At 45.6% G+C, this 24,279-nt stretch overlaps 1 protein-coding gene across 1 annotated transcript in view; it reads left to right on the top strand.

Annotated features, from left to right (window-relative positions):
* The window catches only part of ADGRB1 (adhesion G protein-coupled receptor B1), a 341,354-nt gene extending 317,504 nt beyond the window's left edge, over positions 1-23,850 (top strand). The window contains exons 28-31 of the mRNA XM_058174889.1: positions 8,767-9,482; positions 15,930-15,965; positions 17,163-17,267; positions 23,539-23,850. Coding sequence (XP_058030872.1) covers positions 8,767-9,482; positions 15,930-15,965; positions 17,163-17,267; positions 23,539-23,736 — 1,055 coding nt within the window. The 3' untranslated portion in view covers positions 23,737-23,850. The remainder of the gene's footprint in view (positions 1-8,766; positions 9,483-15,929; positions 15,966-17,162; positions 17,268-23,538) is intronic.
* Positions 23,851-24,279: the final 429 nt, after the last annotated feature.

Here is a 24,279-nt window from a genome sequence, read left to right as displayed (position 1 = left end):
GAAGGGCGGGGTATAAATGTAAACAAACAAAAAAAAATAGTAGACAGTTTTTGGTTGAAGATTTTGGGATTTTGAGTAGAGACTATGGAGTCAGGTAATGAGTTCCAAGCATTAACAACTCTGTTACAGAAGTCATATTTTCTGCAATCAAGTTTGAAGCAGTTGACATTAAGCTTGAATCTATTTTTTGCTCTTGTAATATTGCAATTGAAACTGAAGTAGTCTTTTACAGGAAGCATATTGCAATAGATGATTTTGTGTGTTAAATTTTCTAATCTCAGGATTTCAAGCCTGGTGGTATAAGGTATTTTGTTGTTTTCGGAGGAGCGAAGAACTCTTCTAGTAAAATATTTCTGGGTAATATGTTAATATTAATATATTAATATTAATATGTTATGTTGGGTAGCCCCTTCCAGCATATGTTATAGCTGAAATGAAATTAAGATATCTGTAAGTATGATTGTGAAAAACAATATAACAAATTCTTCCCTTTGCTGTCATATCTAGAACCACCCACCACTTTGCACTATGCACCAGCACTATGTCGTCCTATTTAGGCACATTTTCTAAGCCGCGCACCTGTATACACTAACATTTTTGGCGCGTGGCGAACCGGAGATAAAAATTATGTGAAACCCACCTCTGGGTATAACTATACATGGCACCAAAAGATGAACGCAACACTGTACAGTTGTTCCTCGACTTACAACCGCAGTCAAGCCCGACATTTTGGTTGCTAAGTGAAACATTTGTTCAGTGCATTTTTGCCTGCGACCTTTCTGGCCATAGTTAGGAAAGGAATCTGGCTTCCCCATTGACTTTGTAATTGTCCGTAATTTGTCCATGATTTTGTTCATGTGATCCATGGAGACGCTTGCCACGGTTGTGTGAAAAACGGTCATAAGTTACATTTTTCAGTTCCGTGGTAACTTTGAACAGGCACTCAATGAGCTGTTGTAAGTCAAGGACTACCTTGAATCAATCGCTCTTTTAAACCCTCCTCCCTCCTCTTTCTAGAAAAATAATAATAATAAAGCCACTGCCGGCTTTGACCAATCCTCCAAAATCCAGCCTTTCAAACCGGGATCTCTTTAAGCCAGAGGTCTTCAAACTTGGCAGCTTTTAAGACTTGTGGACTTCAACTCCCAGAGTTCTCCAAACTCGGCAGCTTTAAGACTTGTGGACTTCAACTCCCAGAATTCTGGGAGTTAAAGTCCACAAGTCTTAAAGCTGCCAAGTTTGAAGACCTCTGCTTTAAGCCATGGAATGATGGTGATTTATGGTCCTGTAATTTATCCCTTCCTGGTTTTCTTTTCTCTGTTTCTCTCTACGTTTTCTCTATCTCCTGCCTGTTTCTAATCCTCAGCTTGTCGCCGTGTCTTTCTCCGATGTGGTCTTGCACGATGAGGGATGGCTAATCCTTGTTTGCTTCCAGATAGTATCTTAGTTGCCAAGAAAGTGGTCAAAACCAATCCGAGTTCTTCCCTACGAGCAAACCGCTGTGCAATTTGTTGCATACAAATCGGGACATAGATTTAAAAAACGATGCATGAAATTGGTTTTCTTTGCCTCTTTGATTACATTTGGTCTTCTTTCAGTTTATCTCTCTCATCCATGCATGCACTTTAAGTGTTTCTACCCTCCCTCCCTTCTCTTAATCCCTTTGTCTATTTGGGCACTCAATTTGTGCTGGAATTCAAAGAGTCGGGAATTTCTTGGGGTCCGAGTAGCAGGCAGCCAAGAGGCATTGTGTCTTCGAATGCATTCAGACATTAGTTTTATATCAAGATGTGGTGTGCATACACTATCTTTTTTATTTATTTTTTCTTTTTGGAACCTGCAAGTTTTGGATCAGCTTTTGAATCAACTTTTGCACAGTAATCAAGACAAGAGATTATTTGTAGCTCCGAGTTGAAATGAGGGGTCCTGGGTGCTCTCTGAGCTTGGTGGATTTCTTGAAATCATTTCCTTACCCAACTAGTTAACATCATCAGTGCAAGAAGGGATTGGGGTTTGCAGGGAGTAGTAGTAGTAGTAGTAGGAGGAGGAGGAGGAGGAGGAAGAAGAGGAGGAAGGAAAAAATTGTAAGGTCTCTGGTTCACTCTGAGCTTGGTTGTTTGCTTGCAGAAGTTTTATTACCAAACCCCACTCCCTTCTAGCGCTGATAATGTTACGTAGTTTGGTAATGAAACATCTGCAAGAAAGCAACCAAGCTCAGAGAGCATCAAGGACACCACAGCTCTTCCTCCTCTTCTTCTTCTTCTTCTTCTTCTTCTTCTTCTTCTTCTTCTTCTTCTTCTTCTTCTTCTTCTTCTTCTTCTTCTTCTTCTTCTTCTTCCTCCTCCTCCTCCTCCTCCTCCTCCTCCTCCTCCTCCTCCTCCTCCTCCTCCCCTCTCTTCTAGAACTGATTATGTTACCTAGTTTATAATGCCTTGGTAAGGCCACACTTGGAATGTTTTATCCAGTTCTCATTGCCATGATATAAAAAAGATGTTGAGACTCTAGAAAGAGTGCAGAGAAGGGCAACGAAGACAATTAGGGGACTGGGGGAATATAGGAGATATATAAAAAATGATTGCAGGAAATGGGTATGTCCCGTTTAATGAAAAGAAAGAGTAGGGGTGACATGATATGAATGCTCCAATATTTGAGGGGCTGCCACAACAAAGAGGGGGGTCAACTATTCTCCAAAGCATGAGAAGGCAGGAGAAGAAACAATGGATGGAAACTAAACAAGGAGAGAAGCAACCTAGAACTAAGGAGGAATTTCCTAACAGTGAGGACAATTGACCAGTGGGACAGATTCCCTCCAGAAGTTGTAGGTGTTCCAGCACTGGAGGTTTTTAAGAAGAGATTGGACAACCATTTGTCTGAAATGGTTTAAGGTTTCTTGCCTGAGCAGGGGGTTGGACTAGAAGACCTCCAAGGTCTCTTCCAGCTCTGTTATTCTGTTGTTATGAATTGAGTTTCTGGAAGAGAAGGCCATCCGTAAATCCAACTGAATCCAATGAAATGGAAATGCCAACAATTCTAATTCCAGCTTAGTCCATCAATTTTATTGCTCGTCAAAGCTAGTGCCCGAGTTCAACCTTAATACATAGCAGGCAGGCAGCCAGCTAACATGTCACCCAACCCCTTTCCAAAAAATGAATCATGTTAAAAACAGGAGGAAAATATAGATTCGCTTTTAGCTCAGAATATGGGCAGTCCTCGACTTATAATCACAACTGAACCAGGGTGTGAAATCCAGCAGGTCCCGACAGGTTCTGGAGAACCGGTAACAGAAATTTTGAGCAGTTCGGAGAACCGGCAAATCCCACCTCTGGCTGGCCCCAGGAGTGGGGTGGGAATGGGGATTTTGCAGTATCCTTCCCCTGCCACGCCCACCAAGCCACGCCCACAGAAAACCGGTAGTAAAAAATTTGGATTTCACCGCTGAACTGAACCCCAAATTCACACTGCTAAGCTATTTTGAGTGTCGTGTCCCACTCCTCCGCTGACGGCCGGGTCAGGGAAATCCGAATCAGGCATGCCTCTGCAGCTCTGCCAAAGTCCTAGCAAAGTTCTCAAGGCAGGCAGGAGACCAGAAAGTGACTTCAGCAAGATATGTTAGACTTTGCCTGACTCAGAGAATGCCAGAAAGCAGATCCTTTATATAGACCATGGGGTGTGGCTCCATGACTCAGCACTTATCCAGGCCTGCCCCTCCCTTCCTTCTGTTGACGCCGCTTATCAATTCTCCTGAAGCGAGGGTCACTCCAGTCTGCAGCTGTTGGTAATTGACCTTCCTCAGGCTCACATGCTGTGGAGGAGGGGGAGGGGTCTAGTTGCTCCATTTGCCTGGGCATGGAGCCAGAGCTGGGGGCTGGAGGTACTTCTTCCTCCTCAGCCTGTCTGGGCATGGAGCCAGGGCTGGGGCCGGGAGGCATACTAGGACATTCCTCAGCGTTCGGAAGCAGATAAGAAGGCCCCGGCTGTGGTGAAAGCGGACGAGACACAACATTGAGTGAGTTTTGCCCCCATTTTGTAACATTTTACACCACAGCAGTCAAGCAAATGACTGTCGTTGTTTAGTGACTCATTCGGTTGCTAAGCGAATCTGGCTTCCCCCATCGACCTGGCTGGTCAGAATCCAGCTAGGAAGTGTCGGAAATGGCGAACCCTTGATCCCAGACACTGCGACTGTCATAAGTATGAATCAATTGCCAAGCGTCCCAATTTTGATCATGGGGATGCTGCGACGGTCGTAAGTGTGAAAAAATGGTTAGGTCATTTTTTTCCCTCTGATGTTGTAAATTCAAACGGTCAGTAAACGAATAGTGGCAACATGAGGCCTATCTGTATTTGAGATATGCACGACTTATAACTGTTCACTTAGTGACCGTTCTCAGTTCAGACGACACTGAAAAAAGTGAGTTACAACCATTGTTCATACTTACGGGTTCACTACATGGTCACATGATCAAAACTCAGATGCTTGGCAACTGGCATGTACTTGTGACTGTTGCTAATGGAATCAACGCGGGGATTGCCTTCCCAACTGTGGCAAGACAAGTCGTAAAACGACTTGCTTAGCCAATGTTTCACTTAGCAGCATACATTTTGGGCTCCGTTGCGGTCATAACTTGAGAACTACCTGTATTCCTGGATTTCGGAGGGTCTTGGTTCCAGCAGGTTCCATAGATTTGTGAACATACTTTCCAAGTATGTTCTTTGAACGTGCATATATTCTCCAAAAAACTGAGGTAGAGATTGACAGAGTTGGAAGGGACCTTTGGGTCATCTAGTCCAACCCCTTAATCAAGCAGGAGACCCTACACCATTTCTGACAGATGGCAGTCCAGTCTCTTCTTGAAAGCCTCCAGTGATGAAGCTCCCCACAACTTCTAAAGGCAACTTCTGTTCAATTTATTTATTTTTTTATTTATTATTTAAATTTATATACCGCCCTATCTCCCAAAGGACTCAGGGCGGTTCACAGGCATATAAAACATCAATATACAAAATTAAAATAATCTTTAAAAAACTTATTCCAATGCCCTATTATTAAAAATAGAAATATAAATATTAAAATCAATTTAAAACCCCTGTAAAATTTAAAATCTAAGCCAGTCCTGCACAGATGAATAAATGTGTCTTGAGCTCGCGACGGAAGGTTCGAAGGTCCGGAAGTTGACGGAGTCCTGGGGGGAGCTCGTTCCAGAGGGCGGGAGCCCCCACAGAGAAGGCCCTTCCCCTGGGCGTCGCCAGACGACACTGCCTAGCTGACGGCACCCTGAGGAGTCCCTCTCTGTGAGAGCACGGGTCGGTGAGAGGTATCTGGTCGCAGTAGGGGGTCCCGTGATAACCCGGCCCTATGCCATGGGCGCTTTAAAGGTGGTCACCAAAACCTTGAGCGCACCGGAAGGCCACAGGTAGCCAGTGCAGCCTGCGCAGGATGGGTGTTATCACGGGAGCCACGAGGGCTCCATCTATCACCAGCAGCCGCATTCTGGACTAACTGTAGCCTCGGATGCCCTTCAAGGAGCCCCATGTGAGGCGTTGCAGTAATCCAGGCGAGGCGTCACGGGCGTGGTGACCGTGCATAGGGCCTCCCGGTCCAGAAAGGCGCAACTGGCGCACCAGGCGAACCTGGTAGAACGCTCTCCTGGAGGCGGCCGTCAAATGATCTTCTAGAGACAGCCGTTCATCCAGGAGGGCGCCTAAGTTGCGCACCCTCTCCATCGGGGCCAGTGACTCGCCACCGATGGTCAGCCGCGATTTAGCTGACTGTACGGGATGCGGCATCCACAGCCACTCTGTCTTGGAGGATTGAGCTTGAGCCTGTTTCTCCCCATCCAGACCCGTCGGCCTCCAGACACGGGACAGCACTTGATAACCGTTGGGGTGGTCGGTGAAAAGTACAGCTGGGTGTCATCCGCATACAGCTGGTACTTCACACGAAACCACTGATGATCTCACCCAGCGGCTTCATGTAGATGTTAAACAGAAGGCGAGAATCGCCCCCTGCGGCACCCCACAAGTGAGGCGCCTCGGGGCCGACCTCTGCCCCCCTGTCAACACCGACTGCAACCGGTCGGAGAGATAGGAGGAAAACCACCGATAAACGGTGCCTAATTGGTCGGTTGTCAGAAAATTTCTCCTTATTTTCAGGTTGAATCTCTCCTTGTTCAGTTTCCATCCATTATTCCTTGTCTGGCCTTCGGGTGCTTTGGAAAATAGCTTGACCCCCTTCCTCCTCTCTGTGGCAGCCCCTCAAATATTGGAAGATGCTCTCCTGTCTCCCCTGGTCCTTCTCTTCACTAGACTAGCCAGGCCCAGTTCCTGCAAACGTTCATCGTATGTTTTAGCCTCCAATCCCCTCATCATCATGGTTTGCTAAAGAGCCAAACCATTCCTGCTTTCTGTCAAAAAAGCCTCTGACCAACAAGTTTAGAAATGGGTGTAAATTCCCTTTCAAATTCACGTCCATTCCCAGGGCCGTGCAAAATGATGTGGAGGCCTCTGTGGCTCAGACTGGTAAGACAGTCTGTTATTAACACAGCTGCCTGCAATTACTGCAGGTTCTAGTCCCACCAGGTCCAAGGTTGACTCAGCCTTCCATCCTTTATAAGGTAGGTAAAATGAGGATCCAGATTGTTGGGGGCAATAAGTTGACTTTGTATATAAATATACAAATAGGATGAAGACTATTACTAACATAGTGTAAGCCGCCCTGAGTCTTCGGAGAAGGGCAGGATATAAATGTGAATTAAAAAAAAAGGGAAGGAATTGTCATGTTTGCATGCATCTTTAGCATTCGGGCCTTTTGAACAGACACCGTGCAAAATGTTGTACATTCCGTTGAATTGTCGGTTCCCATCTAAGCCATTTATCTAAGGGGAGGGGGTGTCACCAGCCGCTCCTCAGCTACTTTGCCCAAAAGAAATCAAACCGAATAGAATCAAACATTAGTTATACCCGCGGAAGTACAACCTATCCATCAGCAATCCAACTGCAGATTCAGCCACGGTCTCTCAGGAGAACGTACCATAAATTATGTTGTGGGCATGTTGGCATTTTTAATTTATTTGCCTCGGCAATTTTACCTGGATGGTTGAGAGAATCTGAGATCCATTTGGAATAATTTTATGGTGGTGGGTGCATTAAAAACCAGATAGATACTTCCATCCCATGGTTCTGGTACCATAAGAATAGAATAGAATAGAATAGAATAGAATAGAATAGAATAGAATAGAATAGAATAGAATAGAAAATGTGGAATAAAATAAATGAATGGAATGGAATAGAATAGAATAGAATAGAATAGAATAGAATAGAATAGAATAGAATAGAATAGAATAGAATAGAATAGAAAATGTGGAATAAAATAAATGAATGGAATGGAATGGAATGGAATAGAATAGAATAGAATAGAATAGAATAGAATAGAATAGAATAGAATAGAATAGAATAGAAAATGTGGAATAAAATAAATGGAATGGAATGGAATGGAATAGAATAGAATAGAATAGAATAGAATAGAATAGAATAGAATAGAATAGAATAGAATAGAATAGAAAATGTGGAATAAAATAAATGGAATGGAATGAAATAGAATAGAATAGAATAGAATAGAATAGAATAGAATAGAATAGAATAGAATAGAATAGAATAGAATAGAAAATGTGGAATAAAATAAATGGAATGGAATGGAATGGAATGGAATAGAATAGAATAGAATAGAATAGAATAGAATAGAATAGAATAGAATAGAAAATGTGGAATAAAATAAATGGAATGGAATGGAATGGAATGGAATAGAATAGAATAGAATAGAATAGAATAGAATAGAATAGAATAGAATAGAATAGAACAGAACAGAACAGAACAGAACAGAACAGAACAGAACAGAATAGAATAGAATAGAATAGAATAGAATAGAATAGAATAGAATAGAACAGAACAGAATAGAAATAAAAACTTTATTGTCACTTCAAATGTACACTAATCAGCATACATTAAAGTGAAATTTGGTTGCATACGGCTCTCAAAGGGTCACCACCTCCAATATACACTACATAATATAACAGAATAAATAAATACAGATATATACAGAATTACGCATACACCCACATGTATTATATGTCGCAGAGAAACAACACAGTCTAGTTCAGATGTATGGCGAGAGAAACGGAGCTTATGAATTTATCAGACAGATGGTATAAATATAAATTGTGGAAAGTCAAATTTAATGTCCATCCATGTCTCTTCATATTTGGGTCAGTGGGTGACAATAAAGTAATTAGGGAATACAGGTAGTTCTCGACTTACAATTTTTCGTTTCGTGGCCACTCAAAGTTACAGTACTTTTTTAAAAAGTGACTTATGACCATTTTTCACACTTAATGACCATTGCAGTGTCCCCATGGTCATTCAGACGCTTGGCAACTGGCTCATATTTATGACGGTTGCCACGATCCCTTCTGGCGACCTTCTGACATGGAAAGTCAACGGGGAAGCCAGATTCACTTAGCAGCCGTGTTCCTAAACTAAGCGCTGCAGTGGTTCACTTAACAACCGTGGCAAAAAAGGTCATAAAAAGGGGGCAGAACTCACTCAGCCGCTGCCTCGCTCAGGAGCAGAAAGTTTTGACTCCATTGTGGTTGTACGTTGAGGACTACCTATAGTGTCTTTTGGACAACGAAGGGGGACATGTGGTTGTATGGCATCACAGTTTCTGTGGGTACCTTCTGAAATTCCATCTCTTTCCTCCTGATTTGTTAGTTCTCAACAAGGACATCAGTACGTGTCGTACTATGACCATCACAGGGACTCTGAAGCGCCCGTCCCTGCAGGACGAGGAGAAGCTGAAGCTCAACCACCAGAAAGGGTCCTCCAACTTCAACAGTCTTCCAGCCAATGTCTCCAAGATGCATCTCCAGAGCTCTCCACACTACCTGGGCGCCATCAACCTCAATGACTTCAACAACCACACCTTGACTTTGAAGAAGGACAAAAGCCAACCTCCAAAATCCATCTACATTTGTGATGGAGATATCTTCAAAAAGCTGGATTCGGAGCTCTCGCGGGCACAGGATCAAACCAGGGACACCAGCTACGTCATTCTGCCCACCAACACCTCCACCTTGAGGCCCAAGCCGCCTCCGCCACCACCGCCTCCGCCTCCGCCACCGCCCAAGGATGACACCAAGTACAGCATCAACATTGACCAGATGCCCCAGACGAGACTCATCCACCTCAGCATGGCTACAGATCCAGGCTTTGTGGTCAAGAGCCCCCCAAGAGAGCCTGCAGTGATCAGCTGTGGGGAAGGGCAAGCTTCTTCGATGATGCAGAAGCAACCTTTGTCTCCTCCTTTGGTTAATAAATCCACGGACTCACAGATGCCCAACAGCTTGTGTGACACGCTCAAGACCAGTAGTACTGGAATCGTGACCAAGAATGAGACGGTTGCAACCCTCTCCATGAGCTCCCTAGAAGTAAGTGGCTGAAAGTTGGTGGTCTTCTTCATACTTGTGTTGGAGAAATCCTTAAATTCCATTCTTGCTAACTGAAACTATTTTTTTTTAAAGCATAGCTACTCAGAATAGGACAGATGTCTTAAAACAGTGGGGTGCAATCTTATTTTGAGCCCAGATTCCAAGTGGTAGATATTTCAGTATTTGTTTTAGGACAACGGAGTCTCCAAACTTGGCAACTTTAACGCTGTCTCCTTCCCCACTTCAGACCCACGAGCTGGCCTTCAGCCAGTGGATTCACAGCTCTTATCAGTCCTGGCAGAGAAATCGCAGCTGCCTGCCAAAGTTCAGACAAATGACTCAAGTAGCAAGATTTTCAGCTCTTTTTGAAACGGATCAGCTAAACTTTTGCTTCCCGTGGAGTGAGAGCAGTCCCAAAGCTCCTTATATATCCTGTGGGGTGGGGCTCCTGCCCCATCCTTCCTTTTGATGACGGCGCCTCTCTAATCTTCTGAAGCGCGGGTCAAGCCAAGCTTGATTATTATTATCAGCTGGGTCTGAAGGCATAACCTGGGGAAGGGAGGAATCAGGGGATGACAGCCTCATTACCTCCTCCGACTGGTCTGGTTCTGGCTCCTGGAGCCGAGCCAAAGGAATCGGTGCTCCCGAGGTAAGCCTTATCGGCCCTTCCCTCTCACTTTTGGAGTCACTTTCGGGCATAGGGCCAGGTTCAGGGGCTGGAGTCACAACATTAAGACTTGTGGACTTCAACTCCCAGAATTCCCCAGCCAGTATGGCTGTTTTATAAAATAACTGAATAGTGGAATAACGAAATTGGAAGGGACCTTGGAGGTTTTCTAGTCCTGCTCAAGTTTTAAAAGATAAGTTTAGACCGGGCATTTTTGTCAATGAATTCCAACAGTGTGATCTCAAGAGTGTTGGGTTGTGATGGCACTCCTAAAATGAATTTGTTAATTAATGTCCTTCGTTAATGACAATCATTTGCTATGCATGGAATGTGCTTCCGAAGTATTTTACATTTACTAATTTTCCCACTTATCTCTCCTAATTGTCCTTCAAAGGGCAAGAAGGACCTGGGTAGCGTCTTTATGATATCATCTCCATTGATGCTCCTTCTGTGAGTCCCAGCTGGATGTAAATCTCAGCCCCAGATCCTCATCGTGATGTTGGACCAATGGTGCAGGAATTGGGGGGGTTTCTTGGAGAGAAATATGGAGAATCTTAATGGAAGAAATGTTTCTTATGGAAGCCTGGTTAGAAGTCAGCTGAGTCTCTCCAGTTTTGAGTGCCATTTGCTACAGACATTTTGAGAGGGAGGAATTCTGGGAGTTGAAGCCCACAAACGTTAAACTTGCCAAGGTTGGACCCCTTACTTTAGGAGATCAGATCGGATCAATTGTATTCTCCCTTCCATCTCTCCCACAACAGAAGCTCAGTAGAGAAAGTGAACATAGAATATAGAATAATAGAGTCATTTAGTCCAGCGGTCACCAACTGGTGGTCGGTGAGAAAATGTTGGTGGTCCACAGAAAAAATTATTTGCATTGTTTAATTTGCACTAAATCAGGGGTCCTCAAATTACGGCCCTGGGCCGGATACGTGCAATGAACACTGCAGAGAGTCTCCCCCTTTGGGGTCTTTTTGTGCAGGTCATAGGGGGCAGAAATTCTGCTTCAGCCTCTTGGTGTGGGGCTTTGGGCGAAGGCTGGAGGGAAGGGTCATGGGTGGCAAACAGCTGGAGGGCCTCGTTCCAGTGAGACTGCATCATGGCCTGGAACTGGCTGACCATCTCAGCCTGCTGAGCCTTCGGGTGCTGGTACCTGGCCTTGCACTCCCGCAGGTCTTCCCTCTGCTTGGAAAGCCTATGCTCCTAGTCCTCAGTGAGGTACTTCTGCTGAGGCTGCTTCTCGGTCAGATCCAATTTGAACTGAGATGTTTTGCCAACTCTTTCTCCTGGTGGCTGCTTAGCTCCAACAACGGCTTCCTGTTGGGGCCCTAAGGAGCCTGGGTGGGCAGCCGAGGAGGGGCTGGGAGGGGAGGAGCAAGTAGAGGCCAGCAAGGTGCCCCTCAATGTGAGTGACATTGAGTTGGCCACACCCATCCAGTCACATGACCACCTAGCCATGCCCACCCAGCCGGTCATTAGGCAGATCGTATTAGTGGTCCGCGGGATTTAAAATTATGAATTTAGTGGTCCCTGAGGTCCGAAAGGTTGGTGACCCCCCTAGTCTAGTCCAACCCCCTGTTCAGGCAGGAGACCCTACACCATTTCAGACAAATAGTTGTCCTGTCTCACCACAACTCCCACCCACAACTTCTGGAGGAGAGCTATTCTTTGGTTTATGCTCTCCCCATTAGGACATTTCTCCTTAGTTCCAGGTTGCTTCTCTTCTTGGTTAGTTTCCATCCATTGTTTCTCATCTTGCCTTTTGGTGCTTTGGAAAATAAATTAACCCCCTCATCTTTGTAGGAGTCCCTCAAATATTGCTTTCATGTCCCTCCTAGTCCTTCTTTTCTCTAGTCTAGTTTTTATTTATTTATTTATTTATTTGATTTTTATACTGCCCTTCTCCCGAAGGACTCAGGGCGGTGTACAGGCAAAGTAAAACCAACAACAATGTACAATTTAAAATACCATTTAAAAAACCTATTTAAATTAGCCTGAAAAGTTAAAAATTTACCATAACTAAAACCCCATTTAAAATTTTAAAATTTAAAATTAATAATTTAATTTAAAGTTAAAATTTGGTTCAAGCCAGCCCCGCGCGAATAAAAAGATGTGTCTTTAGTTCGCGACGGAATGTCCGAAGGTCAGATATTTGGCGTAAACCTGGGGGGAGCTCGTTCCAGAGTGTGGGGGCCCCCACAGAGAAGGCCCTTCCCCTGGGGGCCGCCAGCCGACATTGTTTGGCGGACGGCACCCTGAGAAGGCCCTCTCTGTGAGAGCGTACGGGACGGTGGGAGGCATGTGGTAGCAGCAGGCGGTCCCGTAAGTACCCAGGTCCTAAGCCATGGAGCGCTTTAAAGGTCGTAACCAACACCTTAAAGTGCACCCGAAAGGCCACAGGTAGCCAGTGCAGTCTGCGCAGTAGCGGTGTTACATGGGAGCTATGCGTAGCTCCCTCTATCACCCGCACAGCTGCATTCTGGACTAACTGAAGCCTCCGAGTGCACTTCAAGGGGAGCCCCATGTAGAGAGCATTACAATAATCCAAGCGAGAGGTAACGAGCGCATGAGTGACTGTGCACAAGGCATCCCGATCAAGGAAGGGGCGCAACTGCCGAACCAGGCGAACCTGGTGGAAGGCCCTCCTGGAGACGGCTGTCAAATGCTCTTCAAACGACAGCTGATCATCCAGGAGGACACCTAAGTTGCACACCCTATCCTTTGGGGCCAGTAACTCGCCTCCAACAGCCAGCCGCGGCTGCAGCTGACTGAATCGGGATGCCGGCATCCACAGCCACTCCGTCTTGGAGGGATTAAGCTTGAGCCTGTTTCTCCCCATCCAGACCCGTACGGCCTCCAAACACCGGGACAGCACTTCAACAGCTTCATTGGGGTGGTCCGGGGTGGAAAAGTACAGCTGGGTGTCATCAGCGTACTGCTGGTATCTCACCCCAAAACCACTGATGATCTCGCCCAACGGCTTCATGTAGATGTTGAACAGCAGGCGAGAGGATCGACCCTGGGACCCCACAAGTGAGGCACCTCGCGGTCGACCTCTGCCCCCTGTCAACACCGTCTGCGACCGGTCGAGAGATAGGAGGAGAACCACCGATAAACGGTGCCTCCCACTCCCAATCCTCCAACCGGCGCAGCAAGATACCATGGTCGATGGTATCAAAAGCCGCTGAGAGGTCTAATAGGACCAGGGCAGAGGAATAACCCCTGTCCCTGGCCCTCCAGAGATCATCCACCAATGCGACCAAAGCTGTCTCCGTGCTGTATCCGGGTCGGAAGCCGGACTGGAGCAGGTCTAGATAGCATCTTCATCCAGGTATTGGGGTAGCTGTCGCCACAGCACTCTCTACAACCTTCGCAACAAAGCGAAGGTTGGAGACTGGACGATAATTACCCAAAATAGCTGGGTCCAGGAGGGCTTCTTGAGGAGGGTCTCACCACCGCCTCTTTCAAGGCGGCAGGAAGACCCTTCCAACAAAGAAGCGTTGATAATCCTCTGGAGCCAGCCTCGTGTCACCTCCTGAGTGGCCAGTACCAGCCAGGAAGGACACGGTCCAGTAAACATGTCATGGCGTGAAGCCTCCCCAACAACCTGTCCACGTCCTCGGGAGCCACAGGGTCAAACTCATCCCAAACGAGCTCAACAAGACGTGTCTCCTCTCCCTCGCTTGGATCATCCCAAATTCGGTCCAGACCATCCCGGAGCTGAGCGATTTTATCGTATAGATAACCACTAAACTCCTCGGCTCGTCCCTGCAAAGGGTCATCCCGCACCTCCTGATGAAGGAGGGAGCGGGTCACCCGAAACAGGCCGGGCGGTTATCTGCTGACGCAATGAGGGTGGAGGCGTAGGAACGCCTCGCCTCCCCCATTGCCACTAGGTAGGCCCTAGAATAGGACCTAACTAGTGTCCGATCAGCCTCGGAGCGACTGGACCTCCAGGTGCTCTCCAGGCGTCTTCTCCGGCGTTTCATCTCCCTCAGCCCCTCGGAGAACCAAGGGGCCGGACGAGATCTGCGCCGGGTCAGAGGCCGCAAAGGCGCGACACGGTCCAAGGCCCCAGCCGCGGCCCGTTCCCAGGCCGCGACCAGTTCCTCAGTCGTGCCGTGGGCCAGATCCTCAGGGAATGGCCCAAGCTCCGTCAGGAACCTCTCAGGGTCCATCAGGCGCCTGGGACGGAACCAACGTATAGGTTCCGTCTCCCTGCGGTGGTGAATGGCGGTTCGGAAGTCTAGGCGAAGGAGAAAATGATCGGACCATGACATTGGTTCTGTTACTAAATCATCTAATACCAGATCATTTAACCACTGTCCAGAGATATAAATCAAATCCAGCGCGCCTCCCCCCATGTGCGTAGGGCCATCATTTACTCGAATCAGGTCCAAGGCCGTCATGGAAGCCTGGAACTCCTGAGCTGCTGTCGATGACAAGCCAACTGATGGCAGATTGAAATCCCCCATGACTATAAGTCTGGGGGTCTCAACCGCCACAGCGGCAAGCACCTCCAACAGCTCAGGCAGGGCTGTGGTCACGCAGCAAGGAGCCAGGTACGCGATCACCAAGCCCAACTGATTCCTATGGCCCCACCGCACATAGAGGGATTCACAGCCGGCAATCTGAGGAACAGTGGCCTCCCTCGGCTCCAGATCCTCCTTAATAACAACCGCCACCCCCCCACCCCTACCTTGGGCCCTCGGCTGATGAAATGCTCGGAAACCTGGAGGACACATCTCAACGAGGGGAACCCCCCCCTCTGGGCCCAGCCAGGTCTCCGTAATGCCCATAAGGTCCGCGGACTCCCCCTGAATAAGATCACAGATCAGGGGGGCCTTATTAACCACGGACCGGGCATTGCATAACATCAGCCGAAGATCCAAGCTCTGAGGATCAAGGCCGCCCGAGGAACGGGTAGGGACTGGGGGGCTGGAGCACGTGATCGCTTTTAAAGTTGAGAGAAAGTTTTTTTAGTTGAGAGAAAGAGAGAGTGAATCAGAATAGAGCTGGAAGGGGCCTTGGAGGTCTTCTAGTCCAACCCCTGCTCAAGCAGGAGAACCTATATCCTTGATGGCGAACCTATGGCACGTGGAGCCATATCTGTGGGCACGCGAGCATTGCCCAGCTCAGCTCCAGCATGCATGTGAATGCCGGCCAGATGATTTTCGGGCCTTACGAACTCACCGGAAGTCGGGAAATGAGCTGCAACTAGCCTCCAGAGGGCCGTTTTCGCCCTCCCCAGGCTCCTAGAAAGGCTCTGGAGCCTGGGAAGGGTGAAAAACAGGCCCACCATGCCATCAAGTGCCAAAAGCGGGGGGAATGCAGGGACACAACTATGCATGGGGGGCAGGGCACATTAAATTATGGGTGTGGGCACACACGCGGACGACCCCCCCACACTCCCCATGCTTTTGGCACACAATGGCAAAAAGGTGAGCCATCACTGACCAATACCATTTGAGACAAGGGGCTGCCCAGTCTCTTTTTAAAAACCTCCAGTGATGGAGCCCCCACAGTGTCTGAAGGTCAAGCTCTTCCAATTGTTCTCACTGTTAGAAAGTTTTTCCTAATTCCAGGTTGCTTCTCTCCTTGATTACTTTTTTCATCTATTGCTTCTTCTCTTGCCTTCTGGGGCTTTGGAAAAGAAGCTGACCCCCTTTTCTTTGTGGCAGCCAAACAACCAGTTGTTAAATTATTTGAATCCCACCACTGGTGTCCTTCATCTCTTGTCAAGCGTTAAACATGGTTCTTCCCCTTCCTTTCATTTTCAGAGGCGGAAATCCCGATATGCAGAACTAGATTTTGAGGTGAGTATTTGGGGTTTGCTTCCATGATAAAAAAAATTGTTGTGGTCATAAGTTGAGGACTATCTTTAGTGAGGAATAGATTTTCTACTCAAGCCCTCGATAAATATTTTTTAAAAACTGAAACCAGAAAAGGACAGATGAGGGAAAGGATTGCTTGTAATGCTATTTGGCCAGTGAAATATTCACTGCCGTGAGTTGTTTATAAAAATATTTATATATAAAGGCTGGAGAGGAGAGGGAGGGAGGGAGGGAGGGAGGGAGAGATGATGGATGGATGAATGGATGGATGGATGATTGAGATAAATAGATGGATGGATGGATAAAGGGAGCGATAAAGAGAGATGAGAGAGAAAGGGATGGATGGATGGATGGATGGATGGATGGATGGATGGATGGATGGATGGATGGATGGATAAAGTGAGAGAAAAAGAGATGAGAGAGAAAGGGATGGAAGGACGGACGGACGGACGGATGGATGGATAGATGGATGGATGGATGGATAGGTGGATGGGTGGATGGATGGATGATGGATGGATAGATAGATAGTGTAGATAGATGAGAGAGAGATTAGAGAAAGAGAGGGATGGATGGATGGATGGATGGATGGATGGATGGATGGATGGATGGATGGATGGATAGATAAAGTGAGATAGAAAAAGAGATGAGAGAGAAAGGGATGGAAGGATGAATGGATGGATGGATGGGTGGATGGGTGGATGGATGGATGATGGATGGATAGATAAATAGTGTAGATAGATGAGAGAGATTAGAGAAAGAGATATGGATGGATGGATGGATGGATGGATGATTGAGATAAATAGATGGATGGATGGATAAAGAGAGCGGTAAAGAGAGATGAGAGAGAAAGGGATGGATGGATGGATGGATGGATGGATGGATGGATAGATAAAGTGAGATAGAAAAAGAGATGAGAGAGAAAGGGGTGGAAGAATGGGTGGATGGATGGATGATGGATGGATAGATAGATAGTGTAGATAGATGAGAGAGAGATTAGAGAAAGAGAGAGATGGATGGATGGATTGATGGATGGATGGACTGATAAGAGGTTAGACAGACAGATGATAGATAGATAGATAGATAGATAGATAGATAGATAGATAGATAGATATGTAAATGTTTACAATGTTTATTTCATTCTCACAAAACCTCAATTTATCTGGATGTGCCCTGTTGTAGAAAATCATGCACACAAGAAAACGTCACCAAGACATGTTCCAGGACCTGAACCGGAAGTTACAACATGCAGAGAAGGAAAAAGAATCTCCACCAATGGAGACTAAGGTGAGACTTTCCCTACTTGGAAGTTTCTGAGCTCTACCAGACCTGGGTGCAAATAGCTATTCTTTCTTTTTTCTTTCTTTCTTTCTTTTTTTTCTTTTTCAAAGTCTCTATCTAAAATCGTAGAAATGAAACCGAGGAGGCAGTTTCTCTGCAGCTCCAAAAGTGAAGCAAAAATTGACCAACGTTTACAGAAGATTGAGATTCTTCCTCGGTGTTGATAGTGCCACTACTCAAACTGCCCCCGCCCCCCCCCCCCAAAAAAAACCCTCAACCATCCACCTAGGACAGGAGTCGGCAACCTGTGGCTCTGGAGCCGCATGTGGCTCTTTCATCCCTCTTCTGCAGCTCCCTGTTGCCGGTTGGCTCCACAATTGATAGGGCTTTCTGCTAGGATAGGTAGAGGAAAAAGGACGCCGTGCTAGGTGGAGACTCTATGGTGGGGGAACTGGACTTCCGGTCAGCTCCAGAATTGAAAAAAGGGGGGGGGGTTCCGGTTAGTACTTTGTGGCTCTTTGAGTGTTTAAGGTTGCTGATCCCTGACCTAGGATGAATTCTCAGAAACATTCTTCTTTGAATAAACTTTTAGAGCAGGAATGGGGAAGTATGGCCCCTTTATGACCTGTGGACTTCAACTTCCAGAATTCCTGGCTGGCTCAGGAATAAAGTAAGGTTCTACATTTAGGCCAAAAAAACAAAATGCACCAGTACCGTATATGTGGTACCTTGCTCAATAGTAGTACCTGTGAGAGGGATCTTGGAGTCCTAGTGGATAACCATTTAGATATGAGCCAGCAGTGTGCAGCAGCTGTTAAAAAAGCCAACACAGTTCTGGGCTGCATAAACAGAGGGATAGAATCAAGATCACGTGAAGTGTTAATACCACTTTATAATGCCTTGGTAAGGCCACACTTGGAATATTGCATCCAGTTTTGGTCGCCACGATGTAAAAAAGATGTTGAGACTCTAGAAAGAGTGCAGAGAAGAGCAACAAAGATGATTAGGGGACTGGAGGATAAAACATATGAAGAACGGTTGCAGGAACTGGGTATGTCTAGTTTAACAAAAAGAAGGACTAGGGGAGACATGATAGCTGTGTTCCAATATCTTAGGGGCTGCCACAAAGAAGAGGGAGTCAGGCTGTTCACCAAAGCACCTGAGGGTAGAACAAGAAGCAATGGGTGGAAACTGATCAAGGAAAGAAGCAACTTAGAACTAAGGAGAAATTTCCTGACAGTTAGAACAATTAATAAGTGGAACGACTTGCCTGCAGAAGTTGTGAATGCTCCAACACTGGAAATTTTTAAGAAAATGTTGGATAACCATCTGACTGAGATGGTGTAGGGTTTCCTGCCTGGGCAGGGGGTTGGACTAGAAGGCCTCCAAGGTCCCTTCCAACTCTGATGTTATGTTATGTTAAGTCCACAAGTCTTAAAGGAACCAAGGCTGGAGACCCCTTATGTAAATCACATAATGATTTGAACTTCATTATCTCCACCCAGAGTATCTCTAATTCTGGTGCTCGATTGGTGGCTAAGATCCCTCCAGATTGTTGCCAGAAGCCAAAATTTGTGAATATGGGTCGTATTTATCGCCAAAAGTGGGTTTTTTTTCAGGAGGCAACTGGACTTTCTTGTTTTTCTTTGAAGACGTTTCGCTTCTCATCCAAGCAGCTTCTTCAGCTCTGACTGGATGGTGGGGAATGAAAGGATTGATACTCCTTGCAGACAGCCGGTCATTTACATCCACACCCTCGGTGTGGTTTGGGGGTATGAATGGATTTCCAGAGGAATTGCAAGACTACAGGAACCGTTAGCACCACTCAGGTGACCCGGTGGGCACAGATAAACCTCCAAGTGGCCTCAAGGACCCTCTAAAAGGATGCAAAGGACCAGCTGTCTCCAAGTAGTATAAGTCCTTCCATTCCTCACCATCCAATCAGAGCTGAAGAAGCTTCTCGGATGAGAAGCGAAACGTCTTCAAAGAAAAAACAAGGAAGTCCAGTTGCCTTTTGAAAATAAGCACCTTTGGGACAACCAGGACCTGGATGACTGAGAATCTCTTCAGACTTTTAGCGTTTTAAGAAAAACTGTTTTTTTTCCCCACCCTGTCATCCCCCTGTTTTGGTTTTTTTTATTTGCATTTATATCCCGCCCTTCTCCGAAGACTCAGGGTGGCTTACCCTGTGTCAAGCAATAGTCTTCATCCATTTGTATATTTATATACAAAGTCAAGTTTTATTGCCCCCAACAATCTGGGTCCTCATTTTACCTACCTTATAAAGGATGGAAGGCTGAGTCAACCTTGGGCCTGGTGGGACTTGAACCTGCAGTAATTGCAAGCAGCTGTGTTAATAACAGACTGACTTAGCAGTCTGAGCCACCAGAGGCCCTGTTGATTTCAATACATTTCCTGAAAGATCAACCTTCTTTTGTCATCTCCACACATACCAAACTCGTACTGCGGGTTGAAACAGGGAGGACAAAAAACAACAACAACCCCATATATTTTCTCTTATATATTTAGGCCATGAAAAGATGGAGCGTTTCCTCAGGTGGCAGTGATAAAACTAACACCAGCGTAAGTCTTAACTGCCTGTATTTCTCCTTCAAGGGCCTCATAGCTGCATCTTCTCTTCAACCTTGTTACGCTGCATGTGGTCAGCTACATCCTGAAACAAACATTCAAGCCTTCCTAGTCACAAGCCAACATTCTCTGAATGCTTCCTCCCTCCTTCTATAACTGACATCCCATAGCAAGAAGATCTCAGCTGGTCATCCACTCACCTTGAGGGAACCTTTGATTGCATTCCAACCCAACCATCCATAATGACTGGTCACCTTTCCTAGCCTTGCCCACATCCAACATGGTAGACTTTCCAACCATTCCTGACTTGGCATGCCAATTTCTTTCATTGTGACATTTAGACAGCTAGTCCTTGACTTGCAACCATTCTTCAAACGACCGTTCAAATTTATGTGACTCACGACCGTTTTTCATACTTACGAGCGTTGCAACATCTCCATGTCCCATGATCAAAATTCGGACGCTTGGCAATGGGTTTGTATTTATGACAGTGGCAGTGTCCCCCCCCCTGGGGTCATGTGATCCCCTTGTTGCGACCTTCTGACCAGCAAAGCCAGATTCACTTAACAACCATGTTACTGGGTTAACAACTCAGTGATTCGCTTAACAACGGGTGGCAGGAAATGTCGTCAATGGGACAAAACTCACCGAGCAAGAGAAATTTGGGGCTCAATTGTGGTCACAAGTCGAGGACTACCTGTATTCTAGTCTAAGAGAGGAACAATTTTTTATCAGAACTCAAGGTGAATCATGCAAAACTCCCCACATCAAACGTTCTGTGAGACTCAAAAATCAACAGATGGCAAACTTGAATGTACACATCTACAGTACCAATCCAATGTATCTCAACTTTCCTTTGTTCTATCACCCACTTCAAGTAGGTAAACTTTAAAAGGGACAAAGCACCTGAAACAATCTCCTATCCAACCACAGGAAATACTTGCACAGGTATAGATTAGGTGGTGCCTGGCTCAATAGTAGTTAATGTGAGAGAGATCTAATGGACAATCAACTAAATATGAGCCAACAGTGTAGCTCTAGCCACCAAAAAAGCCAACACAGTCCCAGGCTATATTCACAGAGAGATAGAATCAAGATCATGTGAAGTGTTAGTACAACTATATAATGCCTTGGTAAGACCACACTTGGAATCCTGCATCCAATTTTGGCCTTCATGATATAAAAAAAGAGAGTCTGGAAAGAAGGCAGACACGAGCAACAAGGATGATTAAAGGGTGGGGAGTGTGAAGGCTAAAACATACAAGGAACGGTAGGTGGAATTAGGTATGTCTAATTTAATGAAAGGGACACGGTGGCTCAGGGGCTAGGACGTTGAGCTGCCGACTGTGCTTGTCGATTGAAAGGTCGGCAGTTCAGCGGTTCGAATCCCTAGTGCTGCCGTGTAACGGGGTGAGCTCCCGTTACTTGTCCCAGCTTCTGCCAACCTAGCAGTTTCGAAAGCACGTAAAAATGCAAGTAGAAAAAATAGGGACCACCTTTGGTGGGAAGGGAACAGCGTTCTGTGCGCCTTTGGTGTTGAGTCATGCCGGCCACATGACCACGGAGACGTCTTCGGACAGCGCTGGCTCTTCGGTTTTGAAACGGAGATGAGCACCGCCCCCTAGAGTCGGCAACGACTAGCACATATGTGCGAGGGGAACCTTTACTTTTACTAATTTAATGAAAAGAAGGACTAGGGTGACATGATAGCAGTCCTCCAATATTTGAGGGGCTGCCACAAAGAAGAGGAGGTCATGCTATTTTCCAAGGCAACTGAAGGACAGACAAAGGATAATGGATGGAAACTAATCAAGGAAAGAAGCAACCTAGAACTAAGGAGAAATTTCCTGACAGTTAGAACAATTAATCAGTGGAACGGCTTGCCTCCAGAAGTTGTGAAAGCTCAGACATTGGAAGATTTTAAGAAGATGTTGGATAACCATTTGTCTGAAGTGGTGTAGGTTTTCCTGCCTAAGCAGGGGGTTGGACTAGATGACCCACAAGGGTCCCTTCCATCTATTCTATTCTATTCTATTCTATTCTATTCTATTCTATTCTATTCTATTCTATTCTATTCTATTCTACGCTACGCTATGCTGTGCTATTCTACTCTACTCTACATTCTATTCTATTTTCCAAAGCACCTGAATGCAGGACAAGAAGCATTTTACATCATTGTAGCTATTCCAATACTCTCTCTTGGATTGGCAGCTTCTCTTACCAGTGCAATTAAAGTGTTGCTCTTTTGTATCAGGCCATTCTGGGGAAAAATATCCAGAAATTCCTTTTGTTTTTCCACAGAGGCACATCTCATTCCTCATCAGAAGGTTGGCAAGATAGAGCCCTAAGACCTTTTTATTTTCATCAATTCAGTTTTGCAATTGACCTCAATCCTAGTTCCCAAACAGCCTCCTAGGGTCACCTTGTAGGGGGCATGGCTAGCATAGAGATAAATATATAGACAGATATAAATAGATAGATAGGCAGGGAGGCAGGCAGGCAGATGAGAGAGAGAGAGAGAGAGAGAGATTGATGGATAAATGGATGGATGGACAGATAGGACAGACAGACAGATAATAGATAATAATAGATGGTAGATAGATACTTAGATTAGATAGATAGATAGATAGATAGATAGATAGATAGATAGATAGATAGATAGATAGATAGATAGATAGATAGATAGATAGATAGATGATAAAAATGAAAGGTAGACAAATAAATAGACTGACAGACACCTTTTAGGGGACATGGCCAGCATAGAAAATGAATGAATGAATGAATGAATGAATGAATGAATGAATGAATGAATGAATGAATGAATGAATGACTCAATCTATAATAGACCATGCAGTCCTAGGCTGCATCAACAGAGGCATAGTATCAAGATCACACAAAATGCTAGTACTGCTTTATACTGCACTGGTAAGACCACATTTGGAATACAGTTTACTGTTTTGGTCACTGCAATACAAAAAGGATGTTGAGACTCTGGAAAGAGTGCAGAGAAGAGAAGTAAAGATGATTAGGGGGCTGGAGGCTGAAGCACATGAGGAAATGGTTGCAGGCACTGGCATGTCTAGTCTAACAAAGAGAAGGGCTAGGAGGTGATATGATAGCGGGGTCCCTTCAAGGAGAAGGGATCAACTTATTCTCCAAAGGAAGGCAGGACAAGAAGCAATGGAGAATCCCAAAGGAGAATCCCAAAGGTGTTTTTTCATCAGGCAACTGGACTTGGTTTTTGTTTTTTTTCTTGAAAAATTTCACTTCTTATTCAAGAAGCTTTTTCAGTTCTTCATCTTCTTTTGGGAGAAAAAAAAAAAACCACCAGGAAATTCCAGCTGTTTTTGAAAAGCACCTTTGGGACAACTGGATAATTGAGAATCCCCATAGACATTTATCAAGGACAGAAACAACTAAGAACTAAGGAGAAACTTTCTAACAGTGAGGGCAATTAGCCAGTGGAACCGCTTGCCTCCAGAAGTTGTGGCTGCTCCATCGCTGGAGGTTTTCAAAGAGAGACTAGACAACCATTTGTCTGGAACATCATAGGCTCTCCTGCTTGAGCAAGGGGCTGGACTAGAAGACCTCCAAGGTCCTCCCAACTCTTTTAATTCGTATTCTGTATGCTTGTGTGGTTTTGACATCTCACTTCCTTTTTTCTTTCTGTGCTCTGATTCCGGTCTAGCAAGAGAAGCAGCAGACACCAAACAAAAGACCATGGGAAGGCCTCCGGAAGGTCCACTCGCCCCCAGCGTGGGTCAAAAAAGAGATGGAAACTGAGATTCAATCTCCCTTAGAACTCAAAACTGTGGAATGGGAGAAGACGGGCGCAACAATTCCCCTGGTGGGACAGGACATTATTGACCTCCAGACAGAGGTCTGAGGAGGAGGCGGAGGAGGAGGCAGAGAGAAGAAAAGAATAATAATAATAATAATAATAATAATAAAAAAGACTCTTTGGGTGTTTTCCCTCACCCCACTGGAAAACTAAACAAGAACAAAACACAAACAGGTTAGGAATTTTTTTTGAAAGAAAGAAAGAAAGAAAGAAAGAAAGAAAGAAAGAAAGAAAGAAAGAGGAATAAAGGAAGGAAAGAAGGGAGGAAAGAAGAAAGAGAGAAAGAAAGAAAGAAAGAAAGAAAGAAAGAAAGAAAGAAAGAAAGAAAGAAAGAAAGAAAGAAAGAAAGAAAATGCAGAGAACTGGAGTCTCGCTGAAACATGATTGCTCAGAGGAAGAAAATACAAGATGATCTTGATTATGTTCTCCATAGACCGAGATGCTGGGGGGGGGGAGAACGATTCCTTTTTTTGAGCACAGTAGTGGCAGGGGGAACAAAACCTGAGCTTTCCTGGGTAAGAAAGAAAGGTTGGCCGAAGGGAAGGGTGGAAATTGGGGTGGGGTGGGGAGAGGAAAAAAAAAAAGAAG

The sequence above is a fragment of the Ahaetulla prasina genome, chromosome 3, assembly GCF_028640845.1.
Source record: "Ahaetulla prasina isolate Xishuangbanna chromosome 3, ASM2864084v1, whole genome shotgun sequence".
NCBI lineage: Eukaryota > Metazoa > Chordata > Lepidosauria > Squamata > Colubridae > Ahaetulla > Ahaetulla prasina.
This window is presented reverse-complemented; position numbering and strand designations above follow the sequence as displayed.